Genomic DNA, 21,854 nt, shown 5'->3' on the forward strand with positions numbered 1-21,854 from the left:
AAAAAAAAAAAAAAAAAAAAAAGGTAACACGAATCTTTCCATGAACTTTTTGAAGACCTCTCATGTGTGTATATATATATATATGGTTCTACAAACACACATACATACACACACACACACACACACACACACACACACACACATGCACACAGAGCCTAAGGATTACTATAAAGACAAGAAGACACCTATTTATGGGCCTTAATTGATGATCTAAAGTCCACTACTTTAAATGCAGTAGCACCTATAGTTACAAGCTTCGAATGCACAAGTTGGTGTGAATTTCAATCTTACGTTTTTATCAAGGACACATGTCTAGTGAACACATTAACCTTTTGATTTCCACATATCAACATTTAAAGTTTTATATAGGCTAAAACACAGCCATTCTGCAGAGAGCTCTACTGTTCTTTGATGCAGATAGTTGGTTGTCTTCAGTGTTTAGATATTTCATTTTTATAATTCTACATTATTTTCACATGTATACTCATGCAAACCCATACATTCAGACTAATATAGCCACGAAAAGTGAAACCTACTCTGAATAAACAACCAAGAATACATTTACATAATGAGAGGAATAGTAGGTCATTTAGTTTATAAACACTTATATTTTGAGACCATTAAGGACATTCAAGTCAACCACTATAGACAAAAATCTAACAAAAAAGATCTGTATTGAGGGTTTATTACACATTTTGTTTTGACTTATTTTCCCTCTATTCTAGTCCACCTCCACCCAGCAATAGCAACTAGATGACATATAGAGTTCCTTTCAGCTCTCAATATTTTTGCTCTGCAAGTTAAAGATCTATGATTAACACACTCTTTTGTCACCATGGTCTAAAAGCAAACTAGTTTTAAAATAAGATCTGTTTCTATACAAGTGGGGCAGAAAAAAAAAAAGAGTTGAGGATCTTAATGTATCAAATGTAAATGATTAGTTGGTAATGTAATGCTTATGTTAATTTTTCAGAAGAAAGGTAAAGTAAGCTGCTTACTAGAATAAGAGTTGAGGATCTTAATGTATCAAATGTAAATGATTAGTCGGTAATGTAATGCTTATGTTAATTTTTCAGAAGAAAGGTAAAGTAAGCTGCTTACTAGAATATATAAAGAGAAATGTCACGTGAGGAACCAGAGCTAAATGTGAATCAGAAGTGAATTCTGTCTGCTGGATGAGCCACTCATTGACCTTGCCTTGTAACTACTAATCAAAGCTTCCTGTTAGCCCTGGGCAATTTTCAAGCAAACTTAATGAAACAGTTATACATGTAAGAAATTTAAGCCCAATCTGAGACAGTAAGACTAATTTTCTAATAGTGAGGGTGTGATGTTATCCCCTGCAACACCTGGATACAATATAGAAACTTATAACAAACATTCTCCCAAAGAGCAATAGTTATTACCATTCCACCAGTGTGCAGACGGACATCACTGCAGCATACAGCATCAGTAGGAATTTCCCCCCAAATTTTATCCCAAAGTTATTAAATATAGGAATTTTTTTAATAAGAAGAAACCAGAATCTTCATGTCATGAGTCTTTAATAATAAGCCATTTCACAGCTCCAGGAGTTTTGAAGTGAACACATCTCATCTGGTAGCCCCTCACCCCCAGCCTGCCAGAGTCTGTGCAAGTGAAACCTATGAGTCTGTCTTACCTGTAATCTGACTCTGTCCTTGTGGATTAAAAGGACTTGGTGCAGAGTTCAGGGAGGGCCGTGGGTTCTGAGGCGGGACACCTACTCTCATACTGGGATGAGGAATGCGCCCTAAATCACTGAGGCGGTCAGAGAACAAACTAGGTTTAGAGTCATCAAGCTTCTGTCTGTGCCCTGGAAACAGCAAATCATAAAATAAAAGCATATTAATTAGCTGAACAATTGACCATGCTAAATAGATATGTGAACATACATACTGGGGGTTTAATCCAAGGAATTATCAATACTGATTTATAATGATGTGTCTATATAATGTCTTCCGTTTCAAATTGCTTTATAAAGATTATCTGGTGGCAAGCATTCTTAGTTCTGTTTTATAAATGGAGAGCTGAGGGTCCAGAGGGTGACTTGGGATCAAGCCTGAGTACAGAAAGTGGAAACAAGAGCTCAAGAGGAGCTCTTTGGGCTATTCTTCTAGCCCTCTCCGTGAAACTGGGAAGGTGAGTGTGTATTGGGGCATGTTTGCTTATTTGTGATGGAGGAAACCTCCTCTGAAAGTTCAGAGAGTCCAGGCATGTTAGACTTACTGTTACAAAGCTGGGGCAGAAACAGAGACAAACATATTCGTCAAAGGGAAATTTCCACAATGACCATAGTGATTTTTTTCTTTTTTATGTTACAACTATCCCTTATTGCGAACCTTTTCTGAAAAATTCAAACTCAAAACTAGAATGTCTTGAAGAGATAAAAAATAGAAATGAAGACAAGGAAACTCAAATTCTCAAGAGGAATCTGGATATATTGTGTTATGTCAAAGCCCCAAAACATACAATAAACTGTTAAATCAGATGGAATGCTTTTTTATTTTAAATCTATTACTCTGGTTTTGCAAAAGAAACTAAAAAATACTCTTTGAGTAAACATGTGAATGTGACAATTCATTAATTTTTTTTAAAAGTTTCTATCTCTCTTCTAGTTTATCCAAGTTTAAACCCTAAAGAAATTCTGGATATTAAAGTAATATGAAAATTAAAATATAGCAAGGTACTAAAAATTCTTTAAAAGCATCAGATCATCCTTAACAAAGAAAAAGTTTCTATCTCTCTTCTAGTTTATCCAAGTTTAAACCCTAAAGAAATTCTGGATATTAAAGTAATATAAAAATTAAAATATAGCAAGGTACTAAAAATTCTTTAAAAGCATCAGATCATCCTTAACAAAGGTGTATAATAGTGGCTTGGTGCAATATAACAGAAAAACATCTGCATCTGGGCATGATATAGTTAAGTGTAAATCTGTAGAGTGGTGCTGTGGTAAACAGGTACAATGCCTAATGCATAAACAAAAATATACTGTGGATTTCTTCCTCCACATTCTGTACCAGTGAGGCCCTCATATGTTGCTCCAATATTTTAGTAAAAATGTTGTTACTAAGGTTGATTCAAAAAAGAGCCATTAATATGATGAATGATTAAGAATTTGCCCTTTTTTAGGATTATTATCCATAAAAGAAAAAAAACCTTGAAGGAGGATTATTAAAAGTCTTCAAGAATTTAGTTCTTCACTACTAAATTGGTAGTGCAAACACCTTGTCTTAAGAGGACATGAGGAATGTATCAGGATAGGGTTAAGTTGAACATTCGAATTTCCAAACTATAAGCTGTCTTCGCAAGACAAATTCCTTATTTTATTTGCCCCAAAATGTATTTTCCTGTCTCCTTTTTCATTGCCTACCCAGCCCAAAGAAAACAGACAGGAAGCCAAGGCTTGGTAATATGAGTGTAGCTGTCTCCACAGCCAAACATGTTCCAACTAGGCCCATTAACTGAAATGCACCCACCACCCTATTTCCTGCTAGTGCAAGTTTTGGGCATCTGCTGTAAGAGGGGAACTAGACCTGAGAGAAAAATGATCACAAAAAACTAGGGAAACTCATTATTTGTCACAACTGTTGTTTTCCTTACCATTTATGATCTTTTATCCAGATTACAAATAAATTTTAGAACCCTAAGAGACTTTTAGAGATGACCCAAAACGGCTCCTGGACCCTGGCAAGTAAGGTGTTCATAGATGAAGTGACTAAGGCCCGCATAAGTAGGACAACTAGGCTGTGGTCCTCAGCTATTGAACTAGCTCAGCCTGAACTAAGATACGGCCCTAGTACGAGTTAAATGAGCTTTCCATTCATCATGTGGCATCATCATTGTCAGCATTCTGGCTTTCTCTTCCCTTTGTCTCCTAGCTGCTATGGAGAACTGAACATATCCAGATCACACAGAGTGAGACACCCAAGAACTGAGCCCAGTTGGGTGCCAAGGCTGGTTTTCAACTTAAGCAGAAGTAGTAGCAAGGATTCAATTACAAAGTTTATAACTCACCCATTACCCTAAACAAATGGCTGTAGCCTAATTCACCAAACTCCCATCAATACATCTTGCTGGGTCTAAACCAATTAGGGAATTATATAGTACTTGTCAGTTATATCCATGGATTCTGTTACACACGCACACACACACACACACACACACACACACACACACAAGTATTGGTGTGGTGTTGAAACAGCTGTAAACATTAACAAGAAAGCTTATAGAATTGTCCCTGGAAGTTATTTTTTTTAATAGGCCTTAACAAGAAAGCTTATGGAATTGTCCCTGGAAGTTATTTTTTTTAATAGGCCGTATTTTTGGAATGGCAGATTCCCTGAGGGCAAGGGGGAGGGCTACATGATCTTGTATGGTTCCTTTATACACCGGGACTTTATATGGGCCATGGGCCATGGGCCACAAGAAAATTTAATAAGCTTTGCCTCTGCTTTCTACAGTCTTTTCATTGGGACTTTATATGGGCCATGGGCCACAAGAAAATTTAATAAGCTTTGCCTCTGCTTTCTACAGTCTTTTCATTAGGTTTTCAGCAAGACTGTATGAGATATGAGCTCAGTGTGTGGATGCGTGAGTACATTTTTAAGTACATTTTAATTTTCTCTTATCCCAATGCTTTAGGGAGTCTTAGGAAGTTGTATACAAGAATGAAGGACTTGGAATAGCACTGGTAAGAGTGAAAAATTTAAGAGCAGGTGACATTTTAAAAGCCACATTGACCTTTTGGAAATTATCTTCTAAGAGAGCTACTAAGTAACTACAGACATCCTAAAATAGTTCAGGGAAGATTTATCTGTGGATGCATACATACAAAAACATATGCATTTTTCCTTGTAGATATCTTCCCCTTCATAGCCACCACCATAACCCCAACAAAATTCTTGCGGTACAATGAAGAGCAAAAGCTAAACAGGTTCTTGGTCTTTCAACTGTGACAAATACCCACTACCACTAAACCACATCAGGGTAACACTCGAATGATGAACTGAAAGAAGATGTACTTAAATCCTCAGCACCCAAGCAATCCTTTCAGAAATCAAGGATACTGGAGACAAAGGTCACAATGATTTAAATGAAGGGCAGGGTACCCTGCCATGGTGGAGGGAAAACTAAACCTCATCCAAAGGGCCAAAGAGAACATCCTCCAAGCAGGAGGAAGGTATAAAGAATGGAAAACATTCCTGTTATCCTTGAGACTCTTACATAAAAGTTCAGTCCTGGATCCTCTTCTCTAGCTACAATTTCTCCCTAGAACAGTGGTCCTTCCACTAGACTAGATAAAAAAAAAAATCCCCTACAGAGCTTTGAAAAATATGGATATCCAGGTCCCACATTGGATCAATTAAATCAGAATTTCTGGTAGTGGGTCCTGGGGGAAAGTTATTTTTTAAAAGCTCATCACATAATCCAGTGTACAGCCAGGGTAGAGAACCACTGCCAAAGATGCTCTCAATCCCATGCACTAAATGCCACCTATCACCCCAATGGCTCCCCCATTTCTGGGTTGACCCCTGACCTCAGTCCTGAGTTCCAGGTTTGTGTCCCTCTGCCTACTTGACATCTTCCCGGGGATATCTCAAAGATATCTTAAATGCAGTATGTTCAAGATAGAATTCCTGATTCTTCCCTCCAGAAAAACTTATTCCTCCCTAACAGTCCCCATCTCAGTAAATGGGACCATTCACTCAGTTGCTTAAGCCAAAAACATAGACATTTTCCTTGATGTCTCTTTATCCCTCACTCTCCACATTCAATACTTTACCAAGTCCTGTCATTTCTATCTCGACACTTTATCTCAAATCTATTCAATTCTCTCCATTTCTACAACTCTAGTTCAAGACCTATCATCTTTCTCTGAGCATCTGACACTGTTTCCTTTTCAGTTTCCCATCTGGGACCTTTCCATATACCTAGAATGCTCTCCTCCTGATTCTTTGTAGGGCCCACTTCTTCTTATTGCTTAGACCTCAGGGTGAACGCACCTCCTATAACAGGCCTTGCCTGTCTCCCGTAACCAAAGTAGGTTCCCACCCCCTCAAGTACACCCTCTTTATTTCCTTTACAGCAGTTACCAATTACCTTGTGTGTATTTATTTGTCCCGATAATGAGGGCCCTGTCTTATTTACAGCTATATGCTATAATCTAGTTCAATGCCTGCCAGACGGTAGGTGCTCAAATAAATACTTATGCAATAAATAGATGAATGAATATTCTCCTCTTTTAGATAAGTGAGACACTATCTTTCCCCCAAAAAACTCTTTTCTTCTTATTTGGCAATCTGGTAAATACAGTGGGCAAAAACTTTCTTTAGAGACAAGCCTTTTTGGTGCTTCCTGTGAAATTTTACTGAAGGACATTCATTTTAGTAAAAACTTTCTTTCTTTCTGAAAAATTCCATTTGTTCTCTCTGTAATTCTTAAGTATTGTTGAAAGTCATTTAGAATCAGAGAGCTGAAAAGGGCAATAGAAATCATTTAGACTCTAAATTTTAGAGCAATGTACTTCTTTTATGGATGAGGACCTGCCCAAAGTCACATAGTTAGTGGCAGGACTAGAACTCAGAGTTCCTCATTGCTGGTCCAGGGCTCTTTCTCTCCCATTGCCAACTAGCTTATTTTAGATCATAACAGTGTGGCAGCAGTCATTCAGGGGAAATCATGATCAAAAATGAATTTAAAATGGAAAATAAAAAAGTAGTTTTCAGAAAACATTTCTTTCAAAAAGTTGAGTGTGTTTGGCTGAATATGACTTTTGTTGCAATAAATTCAGGGGCACAAGAAGAAAGCATGGTCAAAAGGTCATCGCATTCACACAACCTTAGAGCACAGTCCATGAGGAACTGTTAAGTCAGTAAGCAATAGTCTAGCTAATCATCCCATTGTTTCTAACCCACAATGAAAGTTAGTAACACTGTCATTATAACTTCTGCTTTCAGAAAACACACATCCATTTTGTCCATTTTTATAAAGCTTGACTAAGAAATGCTTAACAACTATGGAGAACTACATGGCCCTACAGCCATATTCCATGCACCATATCCACAACATGTTGCACTGCACCAGTTTGAGTGCTCCTCCTGAAGCACGCCAAAATGCATTTATAAAACAACAAAACAAATTTCCTTTCACAAAGAGTGCACCACACAATGTCCTGTCCCCCCTAATGTGACATAGCAGAGTCATTTTGCTGATCACTTGGCAGCCATCTTTTTACGGTAGTATTTTAAATTAGCTTTAAACATTTCTTTTATTAGATATCTGCTTATATTCTGAGTATCATGAAGATACAATTTTTTTTTTTTTGTCTTTTTTGTGACCAGTAAGGGGATCGTCCGCACCACACTCAGCCAGTCGGTAGTATTTTAAATTAGCTTTAAACATTTCTTTTATTAGATATCTGCTTATATTCTGAGTATCATGAAGATACAATTTTTTTTTTTTTTTGTCTTTTTTGTGACCAGTAAGGGGATCGTCCGCACCACACTCAGCCAGTGAGCGTACCGGCCATCCCTATATAGGATCCGAACCTGCGGCGCGAGCGCCCCGCTGCGCTCCCAGCGCTGCACTCTCCCGAGTGCGCCACGGGGTCGGCCCATGAAGATGCAATTTTTAAATAAATAAAGTTTAAAGGAAGATCTGCAACAGAGCATCAATAAGGAATTAGTACCATGTCCATATTCAGGTCAGTTAGTCCAGTTAGTGTATATTGGATATCTACTACATGTGAGTCTCACTAGACATTGCAAGGAAGAGGGTATAGTGGATTGAATTATGTACCCCCAAAACTCACTGAAGCTTGAATTGTGTCTCCCAAGTTTTATGTATTAGAAACTTGGCCCCCACTGTGATTATTAAGAGGGTGGGAAACCTTATTATGGTTCTTGAAAGGTGGGGCCTTGAGGAGGTGATTAGATTGTAGTGAATGGATTAAAAATGGTGGTCATGGGCATGGTTTGGAGGGCTTTAAAAGGAGAGTGAATGAGCAGATTAGTCTCTCTCTCTCTCTGCCTTGCCATTTTGCATTATGATACCCTGCCACCACTGTCACCACCACCAAGGCCTTCCCCAGCTGTGTTCCCCAGACTTTGGGCTTCCCAGCCTCAGAAACCATAGGCAATAAATTTCATTTTCTTTCTAAATTACCCAGTTCCGTGTATTTTGTTATAAGCAACAGAAACAGACTAATACAGAAAATTGGTACAGAAAACAAGTAGGATGTTGCTTATAACAAATACTTGAAAATGTGGAAGCAGCTTTGGAACTGGGTGTTGAGGAGAGGCTGGAGGAATTTGGAGGAACAGGCTAGGAAAAGCCTAGATGCTGGTGAAAGTTTAGAAGACAAGAAAAACAGGGAAAGTTTTAGAGACTGGCTAAATGATGATGAACAGAATGCTGATAGAAATATGTACTCCTAAAGACATTCTAAGGAGGTCTCAGATAGAAATAAGAAGGAGTTTATTGGAAACTGGTGCAAAGATCACCCTTGCTGTGAGCTGGCAAGGAACTTGGCTGCATTTTGTCATGCCCTAGGACTTTGTGGAAGTTGGAACTTAGGAGTTGTGAACCAGAGTATCTGGCATAAGAAATATCCAAGCAGCAAAGCATTAAGGAAGCTGCAAGTCTACTTGTAATAGCCTATGTTGAGTTATGCAACGGCACGACATAAACACAGAAAGGGAAGCAGAGGGTAAAGATTTGGAAAATTTGCAGCCTGGCCATGTGGTAAAGAAGCAGAGGGCATTTTCAGAAGAAAAATTCAATGGTACTAAGAAGATTAACACAAAAGTACAGGATTATCAAGAGAAGGAGAAAAAGGCCCTGAAAGCTTGCAGAAGCCTCTGGGACCAACCCTTCCATTTCAGGCCCAAAGGCCTCGGGAGACAAAATGGTCTTGGCGAACAGGTTTGAGGTGCCCTCCACAGGCTTGCTGCCCAGGGCCACCTCGAGAAGCTCCTTTCATCACCAGCACTTCGACTGCTCCAGCTGCTCCAATCATGGCTAAAGTGTCCTCAGGTGTGAAGTCTGCAGGCTCACAGAATGCCAGAGCTGTGGAGGCTTGAGAGCCTCCACCCCGATTTCAAAGGATGTATGGAAAAGTCTGAGGGCCCAGGAAGAGACCTGTCACAGGAGTGGAGTCACCCCACACAGCCTTCGCTAGAGCAATGCCAGGCCGAAACACGGGGTCAGTGTTGCAGCAGAGAAATCCCAACAGTGCCATGCCTAGTGGCACTGTGAGAGCAGGACCACCACAGAGACCCCAGACTTGTAGAGCTACCAGAGAGGTAGGCTGCCAGCCTGGTAGAGCTGAAGTGTGGCCTGAGACCAGGAAAGCCATAGGAGCAGAGCTGACCAAGGACTTGGGGACCCAACCCCCACACCAGCATGCAGAGTATATCGAACATGGGGTCAAGGTACCTGATTTGCCAGCTTTGACATTTAATGCCTGCCCTGCTGGTTTTCAGACATGTTTGGGACCTGTTACACCTTTTTTTGGCCTGTTTCTACCTTTTGGAATGGGAATATGTACCCCATGTTTATCCCACCATTGTATCTAGGAAGTAGATAACATATTGATTTCACAGATGGGACTTTGAACTTTGGACTTTTGAGTTGAAACAAGTTAAGAGTTTGAGGATGAAATGAATGTATCTGCATGTGAAAAGACATGAGTTTTGGGGGGCCAGGGATGGAATGTAGTGGATTGGATTATGGCCCCCCAAAACTCATTGAAGCTTGAATTGTGTCCCCCAACTTTTATGTAGTAGAAACGTAGCCCCCACTGTGACTGTTAAGAGGGTGGGAAATCCTATTATGTTAATTGAAAGGAAGAGCCCTGAAGGGGTGATTAGATTGCAGGATCATGCTGGAGTGAACAGATTAAAAATGGTGGTCAGGTGCTTGGTCCTGAGGGCTTTTAAAGAACAGAGAGGGGAGTCTCTCACGTGCTCTCTCCTCTCTCTCTCTCTCTCTCTCTCTCTCTCTCTCTCTCTCGCTCTCTTTACTCCACCATTTTTGCAATGTGATACCCAGCTGTCACTGAAGTCACCACCAAGACCCTCACCAGATGTGTTCCCTGAACTTTGGCCTTCCTAGCCTCCAAAACTATAAGCAATAAATTTCATTTTCTTTATAAATCACCCAGTTCTGATTATTTTGTTATAAGCAACAGAAATGGACTAATACAGAGGGGACAGAAAAGTACATAAGATAATGTCTTTGCCCTCAAGGAGCTCACAGTCTAATGGGGAAGAAAGGCAAGCGAGTAAATATAACCAAAGAAAGACTGTGGTGAAGGCAATCACTAAAATGCTATGTTTGGGGATCAGCTGAGGAAATTTGAATATGGACAATTTTAAAACATTAGGGAAGTGGTGCTTTTCGTGATTATGTAAGAATATGTCCTTATTTTTTAGAAGGGCTAACATATATTTAGGGATTAAATGTCATAACGTCTGTATTTGCTTTAAAATATTTCAGCAAAATAATAGATGAAGGAAATATGGCAAAGAAAAAAAAGGTGATGGCTCGATGGGATTTTATTCAATATAGTCTCTCTTGTCATGTCTGTTTGAAATTTTTCATAATAAAAAGTTTTAAAATAATAATAAAGCACTACAGGAAGTATAGGGAAGCAATTGATTTTGACTAAAAGGAAAGAGGAAACCCTCCCTGATGAGAATATAATGCCTGTCTTTGAAGGTTGAGTAGGATTTTGATAAGCAGAGAAGGTAGGAGGAAAGCTGGCTGGAGGGCAAATGACAGAAACATGATGATAAATATCTTGTGAGACAAGATGATGCCTAAATATATGCATGATATCAATCTAAATGGACGCACACTATTCTTCAAATCACTTGATACCTCTAGCCTTACTCCTACACACTAATTCTTTTAAGCTATGCAATACATATGTGAATCTGCCCTTTAAAGACAGATCACCTGACCAATACCTTGGCAGCCCATGAGCTTCGTCTACCATGCATTTAGGTTTCCTTGGAAGAGAGGGGTGACTGGGGAGACATTAGCTAATAATTAGCAATGAGATTTCGTCCAATACTCTAGGGCTTAAGCCACAGGATATAACTGTTTAAGAATGTTGTGACAATGATCCTTATGATAAAAAAAGAAGAGGAAAGGACTTGCATCAGAATTACCATTTTTCAGAGGAAATTGGTTATATGTTTACAGAGCTGCTATTCCACAGCAGTTCTGGAAAAAATAATAAGGCCCTTCGGTTCTAATCTCTCCATCCAGAAACTGGTACATGAAGGAGTGTGCTTTTAGAGATGGGGTCAGAAAACATGTTGACTAATTTTAAAGTCATAATTCAATTCTAAATGAAATTATTTGGAATTCTACTACTAAGGATGAGCCTTAACGTATCTTAGAGAATTCAGTTGATGTTTTCCAGCAAAAGCAACATAACAGGAAAGATTACACAGACTCAGGTCAGTTCTTAGGGAAGACATGCAAAATTCTGATGTAAATACTTTATCACTATTGAGGCTCTAGATTTAAAACCTTGATATTCTGCATCCCTACATATGTATGAAAAGGGAAATACTATTAAGAACAGTGAAACTCCTGTTTACATTCAGATGACTACATTTCACTGGTGGTTTGTGAAAGTCTATAAATCAATGACCTACGCTCTTATAATGTTTAGCTAAGCTCTTTGCCATTACCCCCACTACAAACAGTCCAAACCAGCTTCTCCTCTGATTTCCCTAGTTTCCTTAATATCACCATTTTCTACTCTCACAGATTTGAAATCCGCCTTAGGCATGTCTTTGACGCCTCCTTTCCTAGACCCCATCATCCAGTCCAGCCCATTCCTATACTTTCTAGAGAAATGGGCCCCTACTTTCCATTTCCACTAGATCACACCCAACCTCTGGCCTGTGGCAAATACACCAGAGGAGCAGCCTGGCACATTTGAAAGAGCACCAACTAGTCATATGGCCACAGGAAGGGTTTAATGGGACTCTGTGGGCCTTAGTTTCTTCACCTGCCAAAAATGAAGGGTTAGTTTCAATAACTTTTAAAATGCTTTGTGCCCCCAAATCCAGAAATGGGCCCCTACTTTCCATTCCCACTAGATCACACCCAACCTCTGGCCTGTGGCAAATACACCAGAGGAGCAGCCTGGCACATTTGAAAGAGCACCAACTAGTCATATGACCACAGGAAGGGTTTAATGGGACTCTGTGGGCCTTAGTTTCTTCACCTACCAAAAATGAAGGGTTAGTTTCAATAACTTTTAAAATGCTTTGTGCCCCCAAATCCTAACATTCATGCTACTTACCTCCCCAAAACCTTTCAATTGCCTTACATTGTCTACCAAATTAAACACGGCCCCCTGAGATCAGCACACAAGCATCTGGAAAATATGGCCCCAATGTACTTTGCCGCTCCCATTTCCAATGGACGGCTACAACTGTATTGCTCCTAGCCTAGGCTCTACTTACACGGGTCTATCCACAGTTCTTCAAATAGGCCCTATGCCTTTGCCCAAGATGTCTCCTCCACTTGAAACACCCTTTCATCATCATCTCCATTTTGCAAATCCCTTCCCAGCCTCAACCTGGTCATCATCACATTGTTCTGGTGTCTTCTGCTAAAGGGCATTGGAGAGCCCTCTGGTTCCTGGCTCAGCAAGCTGGGAGCAGCAACAACTGTTTTTTGTCTACTACATGTGGTTACATTTAGGTGCAGTAGAACTCAGTAAGCATTAACTCACTGTGAATTGACATAAAATATTTATACAAAATTTCAAACCCTATTAACTTGGATTTTCCTAGACTTGACTGTGAACCCCTTGAGGATGGGTATCATGTTTTATGTCCAGCACAAACTTAGAGCACAGGTAGAGAGAAGGCACACAATAAATGCTTGTTGGATTAACACATAAGAACGTGGACAAATTTTAAATTATCTCTCCTTTTGTCCAGTAAAAGGAGGGAAAAACAATAAAAGCTGGTTATTGGGAAACATTTCCCACAGTAAAATTGATGAGTCTATAATCTTTGCTGGGAAAGGCTGCTGAGTCATCTTTTTCCTAAGAGTATGCTGTCTGGTTCAGGTCAAAAACTATTTCTGGACGAGAGTAATGAAATGGGCTAAGAAACTGTCTTCATGTTTAAGGCCTATAGCCCCTCTGAGCCACTGGAAATTAACAGCCATGCAATATGACACAGTACAGTTTGTGAGAGGAGACAGCCCCAGAGCAATGTTAGTGTGTGTCTTCAGACAGAGGACCACAGATCATAAACAAATCTCCTTCCAGGAGATTCTTCTCTGATGGCATTTCAAAAATGAACTAACAGAGTTTCTCTCTAAGGGCCCCTCTTAATATATAAAACAATTTCTAAAGGAAAAAAAAAATCCTAATTACTACCACATACCTTCAAGAGTCCCCTCTCAGCCTTTGAACAGAGTCAGACATGTAAGATTCAGAGTTTATCAAGGGAGATGAGAACAATTTCACCCAGGAGAGGTCTAAAGCCTTTCCAGTCTCTTGGGTAAAACATAATTATGGGAAGAAAAATATAATCTACTCAAGAGATATAATTACATAGCTAAGCCATAGACTCCATAGAAATATTCTAGGAACTCCAGCTCAGAGAAAAAAATGTTAAGAGCTGAATTTGCTCTCTTTTAATAATAAAAGGCACCAGTTTAGATCCGTGACAAAAAGTCCACTCTCCCAATCTCATATGCAGTCACTTTTTAAATACAATTAGATGTGTGTGTGAGACAATTGAAGGTCTGCCCCTTTCAAAATTTAAGCTTCTAAAGGTTAAAGAATTCAAGATCTTTCAATAAATATACAAATGAAAGAATTGTGAAATATTAATTTGCATGTATATGAATGCAAGTTCTTTTATAACTTTTAGATTTTAGGCTGTGGCAAATCACAACAATCAAAGTGTAAAGTATCTAGAAAGAAGGACAGGGCTGTCAGGCTATTCCAAAATCAGTCACCCATCAGGAAATAAATTCTAATAAACATGTGCTTACAGTATAATCTCTTTTCTTGAAATAATGGACTCAAAAAAAATCTTTGAGACCTCTAAAGAAAAAGAAACTCATGGGAGGTAAGAAGAGAAAAAGGATTTAAAATTTTTAAAGAAAGACCAGATAAAAGCATAATGAAAATACACAAGAGGCTTTTTGTAGGCAGAGGAAAAAAGAGCTAACAGGGAACCCAGCTGGCTTCACTATAGCCCTCTCCCATGGCCTAACGTTTATCCCCAAATTCTCTGATACTTTCTTTCTCATTTCAAACTTTCTACTTTTTGACTTTGTTCGCCTGTTGTTTTCAAAGGATGGTTCTTTCCCTCCTTACTCCCCATTCAATGTAAAATTACATAAATTAGAATTTTTTAAAGCTGGAAGAGAATATGGATTTCACTAGATCAGGTTCATTTCCGAGAAGTAATTAATGCCCAGAAAAATACTGTGACTTGCTTGAAGTCATAGAGCTGGGCAGTGACACTGGGAGCCAGTCCCCTGAGCTGCCGTGACCCGCTTTTTCATATACCACTGCCACAGAAGGAAAAAAGAAAAAGAAAAGCTGAAGAAAAGAGAACAAAAGAACACATTTAAGAAGGAGTTGAGATGCTTACTTCAGAGATTTTATTACATTATACTCAGTCTTTCTGTTTTATCACAACACATCTTGTTCTCCTTCTAATTACAACTCAACATCCACAACCATCCTGGGCCATCTGAATCTTCATCTCTCCCTTCACTTTCTGGGAAATAAACAGAAGATTTCTTTCTCTATGTCTACTCTTTAATCCCAAAACTTACTAAAACTTGAGTTAGTTCTGAAAACATTTCCTTTGCCTTCTTTCACTATAATACATGCACACACGCCGCAGTTCTTTGTGTTCCTAGCACTTATAGAGACCCCACTGAGAGATGTAAAGATTTTTTAATAGTAACATTTTTAGCAATGAAAATGGTAGTTTCCATAGTTGAACAAAAAGCATCACTGTTTATTTGCCAATAATCCAGCTAAACATGGATGGCATTACTCTTCAAAGAGTACAGTGACAACTAGCCTACAAACAGACTGTCACGCAATTCCTGGATCCTGGCTCAATTTCCTAAGCATGCGATCCTCTCTGTTTCTCTTTCATTATTATGGCACATGTTATGTGAGACAGAGAGAAGTGGGGGAGAGAAGGGGGGAGTGAGAAAGAGAGAAAGAGAGAGAGTGAGTTACTTTAAAGCAAAGAGAACCACTACACAAAAGTAATTAAAAAGTGCAAAGGGCTCCCCTCTTGACATTTGCTGCTGCAACAGCAGAACATCATTCTCAATTTTCCCATTCCTGTAATAGGAAAAAAATGTTAAAAAGTAATAACCAAAGAAAAAGTCAGCCAGCTCCCGCAGCCTGGTCTTGCTGTGCTGAATGGCAGTGAAGATCATAAAGGAAGAAAAAAGAAAAAGACAAAAAAAAGGTGGGGGAATTTCTTGCTTAAACTGGACCTAGTCCAGCTGGCAAGAAAAGGTGGTTTTCTTAACGCTTGCGAAACCTGATTAGTTTTTTAAAGGAATGAAGTAGAAGGAGATGTAAACACAGCCATTAAGACAGATTTAAAGTACTTAGTTTTAATCTAGTCTAAGGCCTCTCCAATTGTATGCTGCTCTGCAATTCTCTGCTTGCTAGACATTAACACAGCACATAGGCTCATGTCAGTGTCTTCTAACAAGCAAATGCTGTCGGCTGAGCTCTGTGGTTACCCTCTCAGGTCAGGCATGGAAGGAACAGCAGCTTAAGCAATAATGGATGGATGTCTGTTATGTGCTATGTCTGTCAGAAGTCTGTTTCACTACATTAAAGGACTATTGTGTTTATATCTACACAACAGGTCTTAAACAGATTGTTTAAACATGATTAAACAAGAGATGTCTTTGAAATAACCCCCCTAATAAAATTCAGATGGGTAAGGAACTGAAAAATGCAGTCAATAATATAAGGAAAAAAATCATTTCTCTCTAAGCTCAAGGGAAACATGATATAAACTCCAAAATAAAACAGTTTTCACAAGTTAAACTCAAAGGATTACCTCATATATCAGCACCCTTTTCCAATGAAATAGCATTTTTCCACCTATCCATCCACCTTCCTTAATGCTGTTGCACAATTACTAGTCTTGATAGACAGATAATTGCTTTATTCAGCCATGTGTAATGAAGGAAGTCTACTGCGTTAATCCCGGTATTCTTATCTTCTGTGAACTCTGAATAAGGAACTGAAAACTCTACCTTTTCATTCCAAAACTACTGGAGTTTACTCACATTCAGATCTGCTAAAGTGTTCTTACATTCCACTCTGTCACTGAAAGTGCCAAGTATTTTGAGTAGGATCAAGTTATTGTTATATAAAAGGGAATCTAAAATAGTGTTAAATAGAGTTAGAAGACAGCAAGTTTTACCTTTTTTTTCAAGGCAGAGCAGATTAGAAAAGTGCATTATTTTCAAGCCAAAAGAAGTAGGATGGTGTAGGTTAATATTTAAAAAAAATTTTTTTTCTGTTTTTTCAAAAGCAAGTATAGTGTTAAGTTTTGTGGATTTTTGTCTGCTGGCTTTATGCTGACAGTTTGGTAAAATTTTTTCTTTTGTCCATATAAATAAAGTACTGCCTTTTCCACATATACATATACATAGTTATAAATTCATATTATCTCTATTATATGTATACATGTATATGTATAGAGAGGGAGAGTCCAGTCAAAGGAATAGCTATACTACTAACATGAGTTCCATGTCTATTTACAGGTAATTAGGGATGCTGTCCTCTTGAGGCCCAACACCCTTTATACTCTATTTGCAGCATGACACCAAAAACCCTCTGACCACTGAACATACCTTTCCCTGCAATATGAAGTTCTCATTCTTCAGCCTAATTAGATGCCTTTGTTTTATTTGAAAATGGTGTATGCTCAAGAATCCATAGAGCTCACTGGAAAAGGGGTAATACAATCTGGAAAAATGGGGTAATCAATGAAAAAATGTCATCGTCTGATTCTTTGTCTTCTGGGTCCTATCTCTTTCATGGACCCTTCACTGAGAATGTTCTCAGAAATGATATTCTCTCTGCCCAGAGACAGGATCTCCCCAAGGACTAACTGGCCTAATGGTTCAACAAATCCTACTAACAATCCCTGAGACTCAACAATGAAATTCTGTCTTATAGAACTGATGACTGCGCAAAATGTAGTAAGAAAGAGAACATGAGACTGAAAGGAGACGTGGGTTCCCCCACTAGTAGCAAGTTGTGAGCTTCTCAAGTACAGAATTTCCTCACCTGTAATATAACAGACTACCTAACTTCTAAGAATCAATGATGCTATGGATTCCTCACCTGTCACTATGTGTTACACACACACACACACACACACACACACACACTCACACACACTCCATTAGTGAGCTTAAAGCAGTAGTGAAAAGACCAAGGCAGTGACTGACTAAAAAGGAGAATTCCGTATTTAAATCTGGGCCTGACTATACAAAGAACAGGAAAACTTGGGAATCTATTCCCAGTTTTGCTACTAACTTTTTTGTAAGGCTGTAGGCAAATAATATATCATCTCTATGACTCAACTTCCTCCTATGACTCAACTTCCTCTTCTGTCAAATGAGGATCAAAGTATCTGCTTCACAGGGATGTCATCAGGATGAAATGTAAAAGGGGTGAAAATATTCTACACATGTTAAAACTACTGTGCAAATATAATATTCGTTTGTCAATTAAAATTTCCTAAGCACTTAGCATGTACCATGAACTATGCTAAACTAGGGGGCTCACAGTATACTTGAGGAGGCATCATAAAAACAGATAACTACAGCTGTGTGATAAACAGCATAATCAAGGTATGAACTGGCAACCAAAGGGAATCAAAGATTAATGGTTAACTTCGAAGAACATCGAGGGGATCCCAGAGGAGATGGCATTTGAGTAGATAAAAAACAAGCAGAATGTGGTCAAGCAAATGCAAAAGAAAAGGACATCCCAGCAGAAGGAACAGCAGGTGCAAAGGCACAGAGATAAGAAAGTGTAAAGTGAAGCAATTTGGTATGGCTGGAGCTCAGACACAGGGATGTGGGTAGAAGGCAGTTGAGCAGATCAGATGTTGAAGGGCCTTGTCACTATGCCACAAAGTCTATACTTCATCCTGAAAATAACAGGGAGCCACAGAAGTATTTTAAGCAAGGGTGTGCCGTGAGTTGGTTTACAGTTTAGGAAGACCACTTCGCTTACAGAGGAAGTTACATTTAGAAGGGAGGGCAGTTAGAGGCATGAAACAGTTAAGAGATTATTTTTATATTATATGTTAGGAGATAAATACTAAGAGAGAGAACTAAGCTAAAGCAGGACTAACAGATATGAGGGAATGCATTTGAGACAGAGATAGAGACAGCAGTACAGAGGAATAACTAGATGTAAGAAAGGCAGAGAGGATGAGTCTCGAGTTTTCTGATTTGGTCAACTGGGTGAACTGTGGGGCACTCAAAACTGGAAAAACTGGGGGAGGTTCATGTTTGGGCAGAGAAGTGTGGTTGAAGTGGAAGTGGGGAATCCTGAATGTTGCGTGGACCTGAGTGTGAAGTACCCATGGGACATACGCTGAAAGCAAATAAGAAACAAGAGTTTAAAGTTCAGAAGAGTCTGAAGATTTTCAGTAGTCACAGGAACAGGAAGCTAATGGTGTAAATGAGGACATTTGGGGAATGAGTATAGAATGAGTGGAGGGAAGCATCTAAAAGGGAATCCTATGAAGCACAAACATTTAGGGGGAGTAGGCAAGGAAGAGAAGCCAGCAAAGAGATCTAGGAAGGAGGAGGAGGAGGAGGAGGAGCCAGAGGTGTCAATCAGACACCTCTCCTGGGGGACAAAAGCCATGGAGTAGCAACTAAAACAGTTCTGAATCTACTCAACTGCTCCTTCAGGGACCCACAGTAGGTGGCAAGAGAGCCTTCTATTTCAGGGCCAAGGACACAAAATTAACTTGGCCGCAATGGCAAAAAAGATAACTCTCTTCCATTCATTCCATACCCATTCCCTGAGAGACCCAATCAGCACCAGTGGTTCAAGTTCCCATGACTACCAAAAAGGCATCTCCAGTTTCTCCTGAACTTCAGACTCATATTTTTAGTTACTTCCTGGGCATCTTTTTATAAGAATACCTCCAATGGTGATTATAAGTATGTACAGTGTCTTCTGAGTTCAATCTTAGTCATGTCATTTTAAAGGAATGGGAGAAGTACCTAGCCTAAAAGCCCTCTAAACTGCATGGCAATCAGCCCTTTCTGGGCTAGTCACAAGCAGACTGTGGTTCTGTACCTACCACTTGCACAGGTCAGAGAGTAAGCAAAATTTGTTTTGGTCTAAATATTACATTGGGAATGCCAAGATCAGAGTCAGCATCAAAGACAAGGGAAAGCAAAAGAAAACATGAAGCAACAGCAAAAGTCTCTAAAACTAACTATACTCCCCAGCATATCTTCTGAGCAAGGTTCCTCCCCAAAGTTTCTCTGAATCTCATAGGGCGGTGCATTTGACCACTTCTTATCCTACCATTTGCCACTCCAATAAGCTTAAGAGATATATTGAAACAAAATAAAATATACTCAATCCTTTTTCTTCATTTCTGCATTCTCACACCTGTTGTCTATCAGAAAGTAACAAACCCCGAAAAATGTATATGGGGATGGAGAAAAGAATCCATATGTTATGGATGGAGATATGGCAGAGATCCAATGGAAACAGTATGAGTGATACCATTTATAGAGCTGCAAACTTAACTAATAAACACATGTAAAAGGACTTTGAAAAGAAAGTCTGAACCACCAAGTTGGCCTGAAGATTTTTGGACCTCTTCCTTTTCCCTGTGTGAAAACTAAACTCTAGAGTCTGCTAAAATCTAGAGAAATTTAAAAAATCCCTTGAAAAAACGTGATTATCACCTCTACTGATTTTTTAAAGAGCTAATTTTCTATAATTCAACATTAGGTCCTAGGTTGGCCTATAATTTCATGTACCAGTTCACAGTATAAATTTTTATTCCTTTACAGTAAACTGGAAACAAACTTCAATATGTATTAAAGGGGTTAAATCAATTACCTGTTCTACTTTGTTCAACTGAATTATATTCGATTGAATATCTACAATATGCAAGACATTATCACATTGGTACTGGTGCAGCTATAGTTGGGGAGAACAACAATTACAGAATGAGTGGAGGGAAGCATCTAAAAGGGAACCCTATGAAGCAAAAACATTTGTTTAAAGTTGTTAAAGTACTAGACAAGATAGCACTTGAACTTAGCCATGAATGCTATAGTCCCTAGATTAATAGAGAAGAAAGCAGAAGATGGTTGGGATGGAAGGAACCACCTGAACCAAAGCACTAAAACATGTGATATTACATCTCCATGCCATAACTTACAGATCTGCAAATGTACCCAGGGGCAGGACAAAGGGGTTTTTTTCCAATATAAAAATAAAAGACATGTAATATTAGTCTCCTAAAAGTCACTATCTACCTAGAATTTAATATTCAAAAATTTCTGCCAATAAATGTAATTACTAATCTTCAAAATTCAGCTCAAATGCCTTGACTTCAATAAAACCTTCCCTCTACCCCTCAAACAAAAATAAAACTGCTTTTGAACTTCCATGGCACTTCAGCTGCCATTTTATGCCCTTTCACATTTTCTATCACTCTGTGGAACAATCACAGTCATTAATATCCATGCTTTATCTCCCCATTAGACTAAGGTTCTTTTGGGGCCATGGCAATGGGCCAGAGATGACTGAGTCCCACAGCTTTTTCAAAGTGCACATGGTAGATATCCTTATCTACCAAGGTACCAAATAAAAGTTTGTTGTATAAATAAATGATTGAATCCAGAATGTGGGTCAGTGACTGAAGGAATCTATACATTAGCAACCATTCTACCTAGTAAAAACTGGTTTCACTACAAAAGCACCTAAGGCAATGTAAACGCCTTCTCAACCATTCATGGTCATAGGATATCTCACTTTCTTCTTCCAGGATATAGAATGAAAAGCTGGACTTAATGACTATTAAGTACTCACTGAGAGTCTGACTCTCAAAAAGACATCTCAACTTCCTAGCATTACCAACAGCCAGACTAAGCTCTACAGATTCTGATAAGATTCCAGGCTTATTAACAGACATGAACAAATATCAACGGTTTGCTTATATTCCTTCTACAGCAAAGACTAAACAGGAAGACTGCCCCTTCCAAAAAAAAAATATGAAGTCCACAATGATTCATCACAATGTACACATTGTACTGTGTACCTACATACATATATATAACATAAAAATGGTGTGGGTATTAATGTATCTATCTAACTTAGTTCATCCCCAAATAATCCCTAGCCCTTATACAAACTGCATTCTTACTCACTTCACCTTTCACTCTAATATAGTTATCTCTGGAGCACACTAGCACTGTGACAAATAACTAGTTCAGAGGAAAACTTTATAGCCACTGATGTAGGGCAAAGGAAAAAAAATAGCAAGCCCAACTAAATCTGCACTAACGGTTTGGGCAGACAAAATGCAATTATCCTGACCTTAAGATACGTTTTCAGTGTCGACAAATCACGTTTCACTGGATTAAGGGCAATTTTTCTTTTCTTTTAAGAAAATCTCTTGGTCCAGATAATAATTCAGACATTTATACCTGCTGCTGCAGCTCAGCCTGCTTCTTTCCAAGGCCCTTATACGTGGTGACCGTGGTAGCATTTGTGAAAAAAA

At 38.9% G+C, this 21,854-nt stretch overlaps 1 protein-coding gene across 1 annotated transcript in view; it reads right to left on the reverse strand.

Moving 5' to 3' along the window:
• Nucleotides 1–21,854, reverse strand: part of RUNX2 (runt-related transcription factor 2) — a 127,304-nt gene that overhangs the window by 55,774 nt on the left and 49,676 nt on the right. The window contains exon 4 of the mRNA XM_008563601.1: nucleotides 1,661–1,834. Coding sequence (XP_008561823.1) covers nucleotides 1,661–1,834 — 174 coding nt within the window. The remainder of the gene's footprint in view (nucleotides 1–1,660; nucleotides 1,835–21,854) is intronic.

Source organism: Galeopterus variegatus, unplaced genomic scaffold, assembly GCF_000696425.1.
Source record: "Galeopterus variegatus unplaced genomic scaffold, G_variegatus-3.0.2 Scaffold175, whole genome shotgun sequence".
Classification (NCBI taxonomy): domain Eukaryota; kingdom Metazoa; phylum Chordata; class Mammalia; order Dermoptera; family Cynocephalidae; genus Galeopterus; species Galeopterus variegatus.